Genomic DNA, 18816 nt, shown 5'->3' on the forward strand with positions numbered 1-18816 from the left:
TGTCTTTTTGAGCTGGTGTTTTCATTTCCTTGAAATAAATTCCTGGAGGTAGAATTGCTGGATCATATGGAAGCTTTATTTTGATTTTTTTTTTTTTTTTAATTGCAGTACGCTGTTGTGGTCTCTCCCGTTGTGGAGCACAGGCTCCAGACACGCAGGCTCAGCGGCCTTGGCTCAAGGGCCTACCCGCTCTGTGGCATGTGGGATCTTACCGGACCGGGGCACGAACCTGTGTCCCCTGCATTGGCAGGTGGACTCTCAACCCCTGTGCCACCAGGGAAGCCCTTTATTTTGCATTTTTTGAGGAACCTCCTTGCTGTTTTCATAGTGGCTGCACCAATTTACAATTGCACAAACACTGCACATGGTTCCCTTTTCTCCTCATCCTTGCCAACTTGTTATTTCTTGTCTTTTTGATAATAGCTATTCTAATAGGTTTGAGGTGACTGAATTTGTGGTTTTAATATGCATTTCCCTGATGATTGGTGATGTTGAGTATCTTTTCATGTACCTGTTGGCCATTGGATGTCTTCTTTGGAAAAACATTAACTTAGATCCTCTTCCCATTTTTTAGTTGGATTGTTTGGGTTTTTGCTATTGTGTGAATTCTTTATGTATTTTGGATATTAGCCCCTTCTCAGATATGATTTGCAAATATTTTCCCCCATTCAGTAGGTTGCCTTTTTTTTGGTAAGATTTATTTATTTTTGGCTGCGTTGGGTCTTTGGTTGCGGCACACGAGATCTTTGTTGAGCATGTGGGATCTTTCATTGTGGTACGTGGGCTCCAGAGCACATGGGCCTGTAGTTTGTGGCACATAAGCTCTCTAGTTGAGGTGCGCGAGCTCAGTATTTGTGGCATGCAGGTTTAGTTGCCCCGCGGCATGTGGGATCTTAGTTCCCTGGCCAGAGATCGAACCCACGTGCCCTGCATTGTAAGGTGGATTCTTTAGCACTGGACCACCAAGGAAGTCCCAGTTGCCTTTTCATTTCATTGATGGTTTCCTTTACTGTGCAGAAGCTTTTTAGTTTGACATCATCTCACTTGCTCAGCTTTGGTTTTTTTAGCCTTTGCTTTTGGTGTCAAATCAAAAAAAATATTGCCAAGACCCATGTCAAGGAGCTTACCACCAATGTTTTCTTCTAGGTGTTTTATGGTTTCAGATTTTGTGTTCAAGTCTTTAATCCATTTCGAGTTAATTTTTGTGTGTAGCATAAGATAGTGGTCAAGTTTCATTCTTTCACAAGTGTCTGTCCAGTTTTCCCAACACAATTTATTGACAAGACTCTTCTTTTCCCTTGTATACTCTTGGTTCCTTTTTTGTAAATCAATTGAACATATATGTGTTGGTTTATTTCTGGGCTATCTTTCTGTTCTATTGACCTATGTGTTTGTTTGTTTGTTTTTAAATACCAGTACCATACTGTTTTTTTTTTTTTTTTTTACTATAGCTTTGTAATATCCTTGAATTCAGGAAGTGTGAGGGCTCCAGCTTTGTTCTTTCTCAAGATCATTTTGCCTATTTGAGGTTTTCTGTAATTTCATACAAATGTTAGGATTATTTGTTCTATTTATGTGAAAAATGCCACTGAAATTTTGGTATGGCTTGTGTTGAATCTGTAGATTGCTTTGGGTAGTATCAACGTTTTAACAATATTAGTTCTTGCAATTCACAAGCACAGAGTATCTTTCAATTTATTTATGTCTTCTTCAATTTCTTTTCAATATGTCTTATAGTTTTCAGTGTACATATCTTTCACATCCTTGGTTAAATATATTCCTAGGCATTTTATTCTTTTTGATGCAGTTGTGAGTGGGATTGTTTTATTAATTTCTCTTTCTGATAGTTAATACTTAATGTGTAGAAAGTCAACATAATTTTGTGTATTGATTTTGTATTCTGAAATGTTACTGATTTTATTTATTAGTTCTAATAAATAGTTTTGTGCAGTATTTAGGGTTTTCCATATACAGGCATACTGCATTTTATTGGGCATCATTTTATTGCACTTCACAGATACTGCATTTTTTATAAATTGAAGGTCTGTGGCAATCTCACATTATCAGATGATGGTTAGCATTTTTTAGCAATAAAGTATTTTTTACTTAAGATATGTACATTGGTATTTTTAGACATAATGCTATTGCACACTTAATAGATTACCGTACAGTGTAAACAACTTTAATATGCAGTGGGAAACCAAAAAATTTTTGTGACTTGCTTTATTGCAATATTTGCTTTATTGCAGTGGCCTGGAACTCAACACACAAAATCTCTGAGGTATGCCTGTATATCATGTAATCTGCAAAAAGTGGCAGTTTTACTTTTTCATTTCCAATTTGGTTGGCTTTTGTTCCTTCTTCTTGCCTAATTGCTCTGTCTAGGACTTCTAGCTTCCAGTGCTATGCTGAATAAAAGTGGTGACAGCAGGCGTCCTTGTCTTACTCTTGCTCTTAGAGGAAAATATTTTATCTTTTCACCACTGAGATTGATGTCAGCTGTGAGCTTGTCAGATATGGCCTTTATTATGTTGAGGTACAGTCCCTCTATACCCAGCTTGTTGAAAGTTTTAATCATAAATGGATGTTGAATTTTTTTTTAACATCTTTATTGGGGTATAATTGCTTTACAGTGGTGTTTTAGTTTCTGCTTTATAACAAAGTGAATCAGTTATACATATACATATGTTCCCATCTCTTCCCTCTTGCGTCTCCCTCCCTCCCACCCCTCCAGGCGGTCACAAAACACCGAGCCGATATCCCTGTGCCATGCGGCTGCTTCCCACTAGCTATCTACTTTACGTTTGTTAGTGTATATATGTCCATGCCTCTCTCTCGCCCTGTCACAGCTCACCCTTCCCCCTCCCCATATCCTCAAGTCCGTTCTCCAGTAGGTCTGTGTCTTTATTCCTGTCTTACCCCTAGGTTCTTCATGACATTTTTTTTTCTTAAATTCCATATATATGTGTTAGCATAGGGTATTTGTTTTTCTCTTTCTGACCTACTTCACTCTGTATGACAGACTCTAGGTCTATCCACCTCATTACAAATAGCTCAATTTCATTTCTTTTTATGGCTGAGTAATATTCCATTGTATATATGTGCCACATCTTCTTAATCCATTCATCCGATGATGGGCACTTAGGTTGTTTCCATCTCCGGGCTATTGTAAATAGAGCTGCAATGAACATTTTGGTACATGACTCTTTTTGAATTTTGGTTTTCTCAGGGTATATGCCCAGTAGTGGGATTGCTGGGTCATATGGTAGTTCTATTTGTAGCTTTTTAAGGAACCTCCATACTGTGCTCCACAGTGGCTGAACCAATTCACATTCCCACCAGCAGTGCAAGAGTGTTCCCTTTTCTCCACACCCTCTCCAGCATTTATTGTGTCTAGATTTTTTGATGATGGCCATTCTGACTGGTGTGAGATGATATCTCATTGTAGTTTTGATTTGCATTTCTCTAATGATTAATGATGTTGAACATTCTTTCATGTGTTTGTTGGCAGTCTGTATATCTTCTTTGGAGAAATGTCTATTTAGGTCTTCTGTCCATTTTTGGATTGGGTTGTTTTTTTTTTTTTGTTATTGAGCTGCATGAGCTGTTTGTAAATTTTGGAAATTAATCCTTTGTCAGTTGCTTCATTTGCAAATATTTTCTCCCATTCTGAGGGTTGTCTTTTGTGGATGTTGAATTTTGTCAAATACTTTTTCTATATCTATTGTGATGATCGTATGATATTTATCCTTCATTTTGTTAATGTGGAGTATCACTATAACATTGATTGATTTGACCCCTTAAGTTTTTCATGTAAGGAAAATATTTTATAAAAGTTTAAAGAGTTTGCTTATTACAAAGGGACTTCTATTGAATGGAGTATGTATGTTTATTTAATTACACTAATAATTACAGACACCTAGTGTACTTTGCTTTACCCCAGTCATCATTTGGGTAATTAGAAATTCTGTTTTTGCTTACTAATGAGAAATTTGCCATTTGGGAAAATATTGACCTATAGAAGATGTTTAATATTTTTCCTTTTTCAGTGTAATTCATGGAAAATTTATATTTGTATTTAACATATTATTATTAATGATATTTCAGATCAAGAGTCTACCAGATACCAGATTTTGGAGTGGATTGAAGAACCTAAAACTTCTCTATCTACATGACAATGGGCTTGCAAAGTTAAAGAATGTATGTATGTTATCTGCTTGTCCAAGCCTCATTGCCCTCACTATGTTTGATTGTCCAGTAAGCCTTAAAAAAGGATATAGACATGTTCTTGTCAACAGTATATGGTCTCTCAAAGCACTGGATCATCATGTGATTTCTGATGAAGAAATAATTCAGAGCTGGCATCTTCCTGAAAGATTCAAAACATATAACCACCGACTTTTCTTTAATTTCTGCCCTGCTTTGAAAAAGGTAATTGGCTTCATTACGGTTTCATTTTAAATAAATGTATAGAAGTAAAATTTTAGCTTCTAAATTCTTTACCTAAATTATATAAACCAGTATTTGTTATCATTTACATAAAATATAGTAAACTAGTGAATATATTAGGAATGTCTTATAACTAAAAAATTATAAAAGCCTATATGCCTACTGCTAAAAATTATTGAGTTTAGGATTATCAAATTGTAGAGAAACAAATATTTGACTTTTTTGGGTCTCCATTATGTTTCAATAGCTTTAAGGAGGTATAGCTTACATACTGTATACTTCACCCATCTTACATGTATGATTCCATAATCTTGGTAAATTAACAGTGCTGTATAACTATCTTCACAATCCAGTGTTAGAAATTCCCACCACTCCACCAGTTTCCTTCCTTCCCATCTGCAGTTAATCCCCACTCCCAACTTGGTTCTAGGTAACCATTGATCTCTTTTCTGTCTCTATTAATTTGTTTTTCTAAACATTTTATAAAAATGGAATCATAGAATATGTAGTCTTTATCACCTGCCTTCTTTCACCTAGGGTGGTGTGTTTGAGCCTTATTCATGTTGTAGCATGTATCAGTAGTTTGTTCCTTTTGATTGCTGAGTATTATTCCATTATGTGAATATATTACATTTTCTTTGTTCATTCACCAATGGACATTTGGATTATTTCTAGTTTTTGTTATTATGAAAATGCTGCTGTAAACACCTACTTACATGTCTTTGTGTAGACATATATTTTCATTTTCTTTGGGTAGATACTTAGGAGTGCAATTGCTGGGATGTATGGTAAGTTTATGTTTAACTTTTTAAGAAACTGAATTGTTTTCTAAAAAGTGTAAACCACTGATGCATGAAGTTTCCATTTTCTGTATGTCCTTGCAAACAGTATTTTCTATCTTTTGCACTATAGACATTCTAGTAGGTGTAAAGGGTATTTCACAATGGTTTTAATTTGTATATCTCTAAAAAGTGATGATGATGATAAGCATCTTTTCATCTCCTTATTAACTATGCATATATCTTCTTTGGTCCAATGTCTATACAAATTTTTTGCCCATTTTTAAAGTGGGTGTTTGTCTCATTATTGATTTGTAACAGCAGATATCTGGGTATAAGTCCTCTATCAGATAGAAGAATTGCAAATATTTTCTCCTAGCCTATAGCTTGTCTTTTCATTTTCTTAATGGTCTTTTTTGAAGCAAAAAGTTTTGAGTTTTATGAAGTCCAATTTAGAATTTTTTGTTTTATGGATCATGCTTTTGGTGTTATATCTAAGAACTCTGCCTAATTCAGGGCTAAAAAATTTTTCTTTTATGTTCTAAAATTTTAATAATTATATCTCTGAAATTTATATCTATTTTTGACCTTGAATGAATTTTTTTACATGTGTGAAGTAAGAGTCTAAGTTCATTTTTTGCATGTGGATATTCAATTATACCAGCCCCATTCCCCCAGTGAATTGCCTTGATATTTTTTGTTAAAGATCAGTTGGCCATAAATGTAAGCATTTATTTCTAGACTCTCAGTTATATTCCAGTGGTCTATATAGCTGTCCTTATGGCAGTACTACACAGTCTTGATTACTGTAGCTTTGTAGTTAAGTTTCAAAATAGGAAAGTGTGAGTTCTCCAACTTTGCTCTTCTTTTTCAATATTGCTTTGGCTATTCAGGGTTCCTTGCATTTACAAATGAATTTTAGGATCAGCTTGTCAGTTTCTACAATGATTCCTGCTGGGATAGTGATAAGTATTCCATTGAATTTACAGATCAATTTGTGGAGAATTACCATCATTATAATAGTATTCTTGTCCTTGAACATGAACTGTCATTTTATTTAAGTACTCTTTAATTCTCTCAGTTTTGTTGTTTTCAGTGTACAAGTCTTTCACTTAATTTTTTAAAATTTATTTCTATGCATTTTATTTATTTTTGTGATATTATGAATGGAATCATTTATTAATTTCATTTTGGATTGTTTTTTATTAGCATATAGAAATACAATTAAAATTTTATTTAATCTGATATTCTGCCACTTTGCTATTCTCATTTCTTAGTTTTAGAAGTTTTTGGTTGACTCAGAATATTTGTTTTTTAATTGAAAGTGGATCTGTTTTTTTTTTTCCATATTTGAATGATTCCATTAGGAAATAGTTTATTTTTTTTCAATGTTTAATTCCAGGCATTTGATTATTATTTGGATTTTTAATGGAAGAGGATAAAATATTCAATTTCTAAATAGTTAATATGGTGACATTACATGTTCAAATCACCATTGTATGTTGACTTTTAAAATGTTGAAAGAAGTATTTGGGAAATTTGATATCTAGTTGGAGGTTACAAAATACTTAAGTGGATAGACAAAAATAGAAGAAAACATGCTTCATGTCATATGAATATTAGAGCAATTAAGTCATGTAAGTATTCAGAATCAGTGGTTAATTCTGCAGGTGTTAGACAAGTCAGGTACATGATATAGAAAGTAAAGATGTATGTTTCAGAACAGTGCTTATAATATGTTGTAAGTATATATAATTCTACATATATAAACATTGAATATTGATGAAAAATCTAAAAGCATTTGAATATTAATCACATCTGAAAGGATATATAAACAATAAACAGTGATTATACATGGGAAGGCTGGAGATTAGAAAGTTGAAAGACTTTTTATAGCTGCATATGATTCTTTAAAAATTATGAGTATATTAATGATTCTATAATAATAGTTTAAAAAACGTAGGGAAATATAAAACAAGGCAGTATTTAAGTATGGTATCTTAACCAGGGCTCTAAAGGAAGAATTTCATTTAGGTATTCTAGTTGTGTGGTATGGTGTAATCAAAGGTAGGAACAGACATGACCCTTTTAAGGACAATCAAAATGACTGAGTTTTGTATAAGGAATTAGTTGGAAATTAGAGACGGGGGGGAGTACTGAAAAGAATCTTGGATGATATACTAAGGAGTTTAGACTTCTTAATAAATGTTATGAAGAGCTGTTGAAGTAGTTTGAGTAGGAAATTAAAAGACATTCTGTCATAGTTGGTGTCTATGAATAACTTGTTTTTATAAATAAAAAGTTTTTTTAAAAGAGATTAATCCAGATTTTACTAGCAGATTAATGGGGATTAAGAGACAGATGAGGGCAGAGAGACCAATTATTGTAGACCAGAAATGATGTGATTAGGGTTGATACAGGAAGATAGCAGTGGCAAAGAATAAAGAAGACAGCATAAAGTAGAGAACAGACACTCTAGAAGCCATTGTGTCAGGCACTTCATGTATTTTATTCCTTCATTCCTTTACCAAATATGTATTGAGCACCTAATATGTGAGAGGGATTATTTTGGATTCTGTGGTAAATAATACTGACAAAGGTCCTGCTCTCATGAACTCCAGTGGAAAGACATAGGGAATAAACTTGTAAGCAAAAAACAGTCAATCAGTCAACCATAGAATGTCAGATAGTGTTAATTTCTAAATAAAATAAAATGGTAACATAGGATGAAACGGGTAGAGATTTAGGCTAATACTTCAGCTAGGGTGGATGGGGAAGGACTTTCTGAAAAGTGTTTTATCTATTCATCATATCCTTTGATTTGGAAAGGTATTACTCTTATTTTATGGAAGAAAATTAAATATAGTGGGGTTTAGGAACTTATCTAAGACATCTAGACAGTCATGAAGGTGAGATTTCAGGTCTGTCTTGGTCTTAGTCCTACAATCAACATTACATTACAAAGGACCAGTACAAAGATTTGGCAAGATTTTTTAAAAAAATTGATTGAATGCAGTAGGAGAAGAATAAGTGAAGAAAGACTCCTCTGGCATTTTGAACTTTGGGAATCAGTAATCAGGGAAATAAATAACCTAGTTAACAGAAATGGTGGCATTTGAAGAGTTTTGGTAGAAAGTTAAGTTTGGTCATGTTTATTTGAGGAAGGATATTGATATTGAGATATCAGCCAGGCATTGGAAATGAAGAACTAAAATTCAGAAATAGTGTTCTAGCTCTAAGATGTAAATCCAATAGTCATTTGCTCGAGCTCATAGTTGAAGCCAAGCTGTCACACAAAAATGTAGGGATCAATAAAGTCTAAGAGCTAAGGACAGAGCCTTAGAGTGCAGTCTCATTTTGTGCATAGAAAGCAGTGGAAATAATGAGGAAAACAGAGATTGATCCAATGACATAGGGGGAAAAACAGAGGCATGGTTTATTACCACTTAAGAGAAAAGAGTGATTTAAAATAGAATAATGTTTTTAAAGAGCCAATAAAAGGTAGCACTGATGCAAAACTATTTTGAAAGTCTTTTTGATAGTGAAGAGGTTATTACATCTTTGGAATTTCACTAACTTGTAGGGGTATATATGAAATTGTAATGGTTAATACGTGATTGCCAAGTATAGAAACTTTTCTGAGAAAATTTTGGACAAAGGAAACATAATGTCTTAACTGTAGACAATAAGATTAATGGAAAGCCTTAAAAAAAAGTGACATGATACTATAATGTATTTTTAAGTTGAGGGAAATTAGTTTTAATTTTTTAAAAAGAGGTTAAAGAGGGAATAATTGAAGAAAAATGTTGTGGAGAAAGCATTAATATAATGCATCACAACTGGAGTAAGCCTGAAAAAGATATAGGTACACCAAATTCCAGCAAAATTTTTATGAGTTGTAGAGATTTAAAGAAATCTATTTGAATAAAAGTTTTTCAGTTTACCTATAAATTTTTATTCATTATTTTTGATAGAAGCAATGTTCTTTTGGTTATTCGTTGATTATTGAAAGATTTTATTTAATTTATAGCAGTATAAACAAACACTTGAGAAAGTAATAAATGACAACCTATGGGGATATTTATTTATTTAGTAGTGTTTGAAATACATTTTCAAAACATTTAGTTCCACTTATTGAGTATAAGAACATTATGAAAACTGAAAAATTATAATGAACCTCATAATAGTTCACACAATTTTTTCAGTAAGTATTATTCTTTTATCAGAAGGGCATGGACGTAGAAATTTAAGAAGTCTATGTTCATTCTAAAAGAACAAATTAATGTGATTAAAACTTGTGCCTGTTCCCTGGTGGCGCAGTGGTTGAGAGTCCACCTGACGATGCAGGGGACACGGGTTTGTGCCCCGGTCCGGGAAGATCCCATATGTCATGGAACGGCTGGGCCCATGAACCATGGCCGCTGAGCCTGCGTGTCTGGAGCCTGTGCTCCGCAACGGGAGAGGCCGCAACAGTGAGAAGCCTGCATACCGAAAAAAAAACAAAAACAAAAAACTTGTGTCCAGAAGAGGAGCTTCAAGATGGCGGAAGAGTAGGACGTGGAGATCACCTTCCTACCCACAAATACATTAGAAATACATCTACATGTGGAACAACTCCTACAGAACACCTGCTGAATGCTGGCAGAAGACCTCAGACCTCCGAAAAGGCAAGAAACTCCCCACGTACCTGGGTAGGGCAAAAGAAAAAAGAAAAAACAGAGACAAAATAGGGACAGGGCCTGCACCAGTGGGAGGAAGCTGTGAAGGAGGAAAGGTTTCCACACACTAGGAAGCCCCTTTGCGGGCAGAGACTGCGGGTGGCTTCACAGCCGCGGAGGAGAGCGCAGCAACAGGGGTGCGGAGGGCAAAGCGGAGAGATTCCTGCACAGAGGATTGGTGCCGACCAGCATTCACCAGCCCAAGAGGCTTGTCTGTTCACCCGCCGGGATGGGTGGGGGCTGGGAGCTGACACTCAGGCTTCGGTCGGATCCCAGGGAGAGGACTGGGGTTGGCTGCATGAACACAGTCTGAAGGGGGCTAGTGCACCACAGCTAGCCGGGAGAGAGTCCAGGAAAAAGTCTGGAGCTGCCGAAAAGACAAGAGACATTTTCTTGCCTCTTTGTTTCCTGGTATGGGAGGAGAGGGGATTAAGAGCACCGCTTAAAGGAGCTCCAGAGATGGGCGTGAGCTGCGGATATCAGCGTGGACCCCAGAGATGGGCATGAGATGCTAAGGCTGCTGCTGCAGCAAATAAGAAGCCTGTTTGCAAGTACAGGTCACTATCCACACCATCCCTCCCAGGAGCCTGTGCAGCCTGCCACTGCCAGGGTCCCGTGCTCCAGGGGCAGCTTCCCCTGGAGAACGCATGGCGTGCCTCAGGCTGGTGCAACGTCACGCCGGCCTCTGCCACCAGAAGCTCGCCCCGCACTCCATAACCCACCCTCTACCCAGCCTGAGGGAGCCAGAGCCCCCGAAGCTGCTGCTTCTTTAACACCGTCCTGTCTGAGCGAAGAATAGATGCCCTCAGGCGACCTACACACAGAGGCAGATCCAAATCCAAAGCTGAACCCCAGGAGCTGTGCGAAGAAAGAAGAGAAAGGGAAATTTCTCCCAGCAGCCTCAGGAGCAGTGGATTAAATCTACACAATCAACTTGATGTACCCTGAATCTGTGGAATACCTGAGTAGACAACGAATCATCCCAAATTGAGGAGCTGGACTTTGGCAGCAACAATATATATATATTTTTCACTTTTTCTCCTTTTGTGAGTGTGTATGTGTATGCTTCTGTGTGTGATTTTGTCTGTATAGCTTTGCTTTTACCATTTGTGCTCAGGTTCTGTCTGTCCAGTTTATTTTTTATTTATTTATTTAAAAAGTTTTAATAATTATTCCTTTTTTTTTATTTTAATAACGTTATTTTACTTTATTTTATTTTTTTAATCTTTCTTTCTTTCTTTCTTTCTTTCTTTCTTTCTTTCTTTTTCATTCTTTCTTTCCTTCTTCTTTTCTCCCTTTTATTCTGAGCCGTGTGGAGGAGAGGCTGTTGGTGCTCCAGCCAGGCATCAGGGCTGTGCCACTGAGGTGGGAGATCCAAGTTCAGGACACTGATCCACAAGAGACCTTCCAGCTCCACGTAATATCAAATGGTGAAAATCTCCCAGAGATCTCCGTCTCAATGCCAAGACCCAGCTCCACTCAACGACGAACAAGTTACAGTGCTGGACACCCTATGCCAAACACCTAGGAACACAACCCCATCCACAGCACAGAGGCTGCCTAAAATCATGATAAGGCAACTGACACCCCAAAACACACCACCAGGCTTGGACATAACCACCAGAAAGACAAGATCCAGCCTCATCCACCAGAACACAGGCACTAATCCCCTCCACCAGGAAGCCTACACAACACACTGAACCAAACTTAGCCACTGGGGACAGACACCAAAAACAACACAAACTGCGAACCTGCAGTCTGCGAAAAAAAGACGCCAAACACAGTAAGTTAAGCAAAATGAGAAGACAGAGAAACACACAGCAGATGAAGGAGCAAGGCAAAAACCCACCAGACCTAACAAATGAAGAGGAAATAGGTAGTCTATCTGAAAAAGAATTCAGAATAATGATAGTAAAGATGATCCAAAATCTTGGAAATAGAATGGAGAAAATAAAAGAAACGTTTAACAAGTACCTAGAAAAACAAAAGAGCAAACAAACACTGATGAACAAAACAATAAATGAAATTAAAAATTCTCTAGAAGGGATCAGTAGTAGAATAACTGAGGCAGAAAAACGGATGAGTGATCTGGAAGATAAAATAGTGGAAATAACTACTGCAGAGCAGAATAAAGAAAAAAGAATAAAAAGAATTGAGGACAGTCTCAGAGACCTCTGGGACAACATTAAACACACCAACATTCGAATTATAGGGGTCTCAGAAGAAGAAGAGAAAAATAAAGGGACTGAGAAAATATTTGAACAGATGATAATTGAAAACTTCCCTAATATGGGAAAGAAAATAGTTAATGAAGTTCAGGAAGTCCCATACAGGATAAATCCAAGGAGAAACATACCAAGACACATATTAATCAAACTGTCAAAAATTAAAATCAAAGAAAAAATATTAAAAGCAGCAAGGAAAAAACAACAAATAAAACATAAGGGAATCCCCGTAAGGTTAACAGCTGATCTTTCAGCAGAAACTCGGCAAGCTAGAAGGGAGTGGCAGGGCATATTAAAAGTGAAGAAGGAGAAAAACCTTCAACCAAGATTACTCTACCCAGCAAGGATCTCATTCAGACTCGATGGAGAAATTAAAACCTTTACAGACAAGCAAAAGCTAAGAGAATTCAGCACCACCAAACCAGCTTTACAACAAATGCTAAAGGAACTTCTCCAGGCAGGAAACACAAGAGAAGGAAAAGACCTACAATAATAAACCAAATACAATTTAAGAAAATGGTAATTGGAACATACATATCGATAATTACCTTAAATGTAAATGGATTAAATGCTCCCACCAAAAGACACAGATTGGCTGAAACGATACAAACACAAGACCCATATATATGCTGTCTACAAGAGATCCACTTCAGCCCTAGGGACACATACAGACAGAAAGTGAGGGGATGGAAAAAGATATTCCATGCAAATGGAAATCAAAAGAAAGCTGGAGTATCAACTCTCATATCAGACAAAATAGACTTTAAAACAGACTATTATAAGAGACAAAGAAAGACACTACATAATGATCAAGGGGTCAATTCAAGAAGAAGATATAACAATTGGAAATATTTATGCACCCAACATAGGAGCACCTCAATACATAAGGCAAATACTAACAGCGATAAAAGGGGAAATCAACAGTAACACATTCATAATAGGGGACTTTAACACCCTACTTTCACCAATGGACAGGTCATCCAAAATTAAAATAAATAAGGAAACACAAGCTTTAAATGATACATTAAACAAGATGGACTTCATTGATATTTATAGGACATTCCCTCCAAAAACAACAGAATACACATTCTTCTCAAGCGCTCATGGAACATTCTCCAGGATAGATCATATCTTGGGTCACAAATCAAGCCATGGTAAATTTAAGCAAATTGAAATCATATCCTGTATCTTTTCTTACCACAATGCTATGAGACTAGATATCAGTTTCAGGAAAAAAAAATCTGTAAGAAATACAAACACATGGAGGCTAAACAACACACTACTTAATAACCAAGAAATCACTGAAGAAATCAAAGAGCAAATCTAAAAATACGTAGAAACAAATGACAATGAAAACACGACAACCCAAAACCTATGGGATGCAGCAAAAGCAGTTCTAAGAGGGAAGTTTTTAGCAATAAATCCTACCTTAAGAAACAAGAAACCTCTCAAATAAACTACCTAACCTTACACCTAAAGCAATTAGAGAAGAAGAACAAAACAACCCCAAAGGTAGCAGAAGGAAAGAAATCATAAAGATCAGATCAGAAATAAATGAAAAAGAAATGAAGGAAATAACAGCAAAGATCAATAAAACTAAAAGCTGGCTCTTTGAGAAGATAAAAAAATGGATAAACCATTAGCCAGACTCAACAAGAAAAAAAGGGAGAAGACTCAAATCAATAAAATTAGAAATGAAAAAGGAGAAGTAACAACTGACACTGCAGAAATACAAAGGATCATGAGAGATTACGACAAGCAATTGTATGCCAATAAAGTGGACAACCTGGAAGAAATGGACAAATTCTTAGAAATGCACAACCTTCTGAGACTGAACCAGGAAGAAGTAGAAAATATGAACAGGTGAATCAGAAGCACTGAAATTGAAACTGTGATTAAAAATCTTCCAACAAACAAAAGCCCAGGACCAGATGGCTGCACAGGCGAATTCTATCAAACATTTAGAGGAGAGCTAACACCTATCCTTCTCGAACTCTTCCAAAATATAGCAGAGGGAGGAACACTCCCAAACTCATTCTACGAGGTCACCATCAATCTGATACCAAAACCAAAGATATCACAAAGAAAGAAAACTACAGGCCAATATCATTGATGAACATAGATGCATAAATCCTCAACAAAATACTAGGAAACAGAATCCAACACCACATTAAAAGGATCATACACTATAATCAATGGGGTTTATCCCAGGAATGCAAGGATTCTTCAATATACGCAAATCAATCAGTGTGATAAAGCATATTAACCAATTGCAGGAGAAAAACCATATGATCATCTCAATAGATGCAGAAAAAAAAACTTTTGACAAAATTCAACACCCACTTATGATAAAAACACTCCAGAAAATAGGTGTAGAAGGAATTTACCTCAACATAATAAAGGCCATATATGAGAAACCCACAGCTAACATTGTTCTTAATGGTGAAAAACTGAAACCATTTCCTCTAAGATCTGGAACAAGACAAGGTTGCCCACTCTCACCACTATTATTCAACATAGTTTTGAAAGTTTTAGCCACAGCAATCAGAGAAGAAAAAGAAATAGAAGGATTCCAAATCGGAAAAGAATAAGTAAAGCTGTCACTATTTGCAGATGACATGATACTATACATAGAGAATCCTAAAGATGCTACCAGAAAACTACTAGAGCTAATCAATGAATTTGGTAAAGTAGCAGGATACAAAATTAATGCACAGAAATCTTTTGCATTCCTATACACTAATGATGAAATATCTGAAAGAGAAATTAAGGAAACACTCCCATTTACCACTGCAACAAAAAGAATAAAATACCTGGGAATAAATCTACCTAAGGAGACAAAAGACCTGTATGTAGAAAATTATAAGACACTGATGAAAGAAATTAAAGATGTTACAAACAGATGGAGAGATATACCATGTTCTTGGATTGGAAGAATCAACGTTTTGAGAATGACTCTACTACCCAAAGCAATCTACAGATTCAATGCAATCCCTATCAAACTACCACTGGCATTTTTCACAGAACTAGAGCAAAAAATTTTACAATTTGTATGGAAACACAAAAGACCCCGAATAGCCAACGCAATCTTGAGAAAGAAAAACGGAGCTGGAGGAATCAGGCTCCCTGACTTTAGACTATACTACAAAGCTACAGTAATCAAGACAGTATGGTACTGGCACAGGAACAGAAATATAGGTCAATGGAACAGGATAGAAACCCCAGAGATAAACCCACACACATATGGTCACCTTATCTTTGATAAAGGAGGCAAGACTATACAGTGGAGAAATGACAGCCTCTTCAATAAGTGCTGCTGGGAAAACTGGACAGCTACATGTAAAAGAATGAAATTAGAACACTCCCTAACACCATACACAAAAATAAGCTCAAAATGGACTAAAGACCTAAATGTAAGGCCAGACACCATCAAACTCTTAGAGGGAAACATAGGCAGAGCACTCTATGAGATAAATCACAGCAAGATTCTCTTTGACCCACCTCCTAGGGAAATGGAAATAAAAACAAAAATAAATAAATGGGACCTAATGAAACTTCAAAGCTTTTGCACAGCAAGGTAACCCATAAACAAGATGAGAAGACAACTCTGAGAATGGGAGAAAATATTTGCAAATGAAGCAGCTGATAAAGGATGAATCTCCAAAATTTACAAACAGCTCATGCAGCTCAATATCAAAAAAAAAACAACCCAATCCAAAAATGGGCAGAAGACCTAAATAGACATTTTCCAAAGAAGATATACAGATTGCCAACAGACACATGAAAGAATGCTCAACATCATTAATTGTTAGAGAAATGCAACTCAAAACTACAATGAGATAACTTCTCACAGCAGTCAGAATGGTCATCATCAAAAAATCTACAAACAATAAATGCTGGAGAGGGTGTGGAGAAAAGGGAACACTCTTACACTGTTGGTTGGAATGTAAATTGATACAGCCACTATGGAGAACAGTATGGGTGTTCCTTAAAAAACTACAAATAGAACTACCACACAACCCAGCGATCCCACTACTGGGCATATACCCTGAGAAAACCATAAATTAAAAAGAGTCATGTACCAAAATGTTCATTGCAGCTCTATTTACAATAGCTAGAACATGGAAACAACCTAAATGCCCATCAACCGATGAAAGAATAATTAAGATGTGATACATATATACAATGGAATATTACTGAGCCATAAAAAGGAATGAAACTGAGTTATTTGTTGTGAGGTGGATGGACCTAGAGACTGTCATACAGAGTGAAGTAAGTGAGAAAGAGAAAAACAAATACCCTATGCTAACACATACATATGGAATCTAAAAAAAAAAAAAAAGTTCATGAGGAACCTTGGGGCAAGACGGGAATAAAGGCGCAGACCTACTCGAAAATGAACTGTAGGATACAGGGAGGGGAAAGGGTAAGCTGGGACAAAGTGAGAGAGTGGCATGGACATATATACACTACCAAACATAAAACAGATAGCTAGTGCGAAGCAGCCACATAGCACGTGGAGATCAGCTCAGTGCTTTGTGACCACCTAGAGGGGTGGGATAGGGAGGGTGGGAGGGATGGAGATGCAAGAGGGAAGAGACATGGGGATATATGCATATGTATAACTGATTCACTTTGTTGTTAAGCAGAAACTAACACACCATTGTAAAGCAGTTATACTCCAATAAAGATGTTAAAAACAAACAAACAAAAAAAAAACTTGTGCCCTATAACACAATGAAGCTGTCTAGAAGGAACCTGTTTATTCTTAACTGTGACATATAATTTATAGACTTTGGTTTTTTGGTGTCTAGTTGGAAATTACTTATATCTTGAAGAAATGGGAAAACACAAGTACTTCTTCACTATATGAAACCAAAGTAGCTAGAAATTTGAAGTGCTTTTTAATCTAAAAATCTAAAAACATATAGTAGGGGATATATAGTTATAATTTTAAGATAGGAGTGATCTGGGCAAGGAATCAGTGCTATCAATTGGCATTGTTTTTTGATTGCATGTAATAGAAAGCAAGCTAAATGGATTTTATTTTTGTTGTGAAACAAAGAATTTAGAGGTAGGCAATCCTTCTGTGTAGCTTCTCAAGGAAGTTGTGAAGGACCAAGCTTTATTCTAGCTTCCTGCTATGTATCTTTAACAAATGAACATTTTCCCTCATAGGAAGTGAGCTTTTTCATGTCCAGGCATGTGCTTACATCAGGCAGAAGGGGATTGTTAGGAACACAAAGCACATGTTAGCTAAGTCTACCTTTTTGTATTAGGAAAAGAGTAGCTCCTCTAGGTATTCCACCTGAAAGACTTCTACCACCAGAACTAGATCACATGGCTAGCATGAGAGAAGAGAATCTTCTATGATGAGTATTTTTACTTGGGCATATTTAATTCTTAAACAAAACCAATGTTCTATTTTTGTTGTTTTGTTTTATTTTTTAAATTTTATTGAAGTGTAGCTGATTTCCAATGTCATGTCAGTTTCAGGTATACAGTACAGCGATACAGTTATAGATACTGTATACAGTATGTATTTATATATATGTATAAATGTATATTCTTTTTCAGATTCTTTTCCCTTATTTCAAAATGTTGATTATAGTTCTCTGTGCTATACAGTAGGTCATTGTTGGTTATCTTTTCTATACATAGAAGTGAGTATATGTTAATCCCAACCTCCGATCCTCCCTCTTTCCTCACTGGTAACCATAAGTTTGTTTTCTTTATCTGTGTTTCATTTTCTTTGTTTTCTTTTTGTATTTGTTTTGTAAATAAGTTCATTTTTTTTATTTTTTAAGATTGCACACATAAGCAGTGTATTTGTCTTTCTGTGTCTTACTCTGGCTTACTTTACTTACTTTACTTAGTATGATAACTTGTAGGTCCATTCATGTTGCTACAAATGGCATGATTTCATTCTTTTTTTATGGCTGAGTAATATTCTATTGTATGCATGCATATATATATATATATACATATATACACACACACATACATACACACACCATATCTTATTCACTCATCTGTCAATGGAAATTTAGGTTGCTTCCATGTCTTGGCTGTTGAAAATAATCCTACAGTGAACATTGGGGTGCATGTACCTTTTCAAATTATGGTTTTCTCCAGATATATATCCAGGAGTGGGATTGCAGGAGCATCTGATAGCTCTATTTTTAGTGGTTTAAGGAACCTCTATATTGTTCTCCATAGTGGCTGTATCAATTTATATTTCCATCAACAGTGTAGGAGGGTTCCTTTTCCTCCACACCAACTCCAGCATTTACTATTTGTAGACACTTTGATGATGGCCCTTCTGACCACAGTGAGATGATACCTCATTGTAGTTTTGATCTGCATTTCTTTAATAATTAGTGATGTTGGGCATTTTTTCATGTGCCTGTTGGCCATCTGTATGTCTTCTTGGGAGAAATGTCTATTTAGGTCTTCTGCACATTTTTTGATTGGGTTGTTTGGGTTTTTTTTTCATATTAAGGTATATGAGCTGTTTGTATATTTTGGAGATTAATCCCTTGTCGGTCACATCATTTTCAAATATTTTCTCCCATTCTGTAGGTTGTCTTTTCATTTTGTTTATGGTTTCCTATGCTGTGCACAAGTTCTTAAGTTTAATTAGGT

At 35.9% G+C, this 18816-nt stretch overlaps 1 protein-coding gene across 1 annotated transcript in view; it reads left to right on the top strand.

Annotated features, from left to right (window-relative positions):
* The window catches only part of LRRIQ3 (leucine rich repeats and IQ motif containing 3), a 235164-nt gene that overhangs the window by 22197 nt on the left and 194151 nt on the right, over positions 1-18816 (top strand). Inside the window, exon 4 of the mRNA XM_030865955.2 lies at positions 4108-4431. Coding sequence (XP_030721815.1) covers positions 4108-4431 — 324 coding nt within the window. The remainder of the gene's footprint in view (positions 1-4107; positions 4432-18816) is intronic.

Source organism: Globicephala melas, chromosome 1 (genome assembly GCF_963455315.2).
Source record: "Globicephala melas chromosome 1, mGloMel1.2, whole genome shotgun sequence".
Taxonomy (NCBI): Eukaryota; Metazoa; Chordata; class Mammalia; order Artiodactyla; family Delphinidae; genus Globicephala; species Globicephala melas.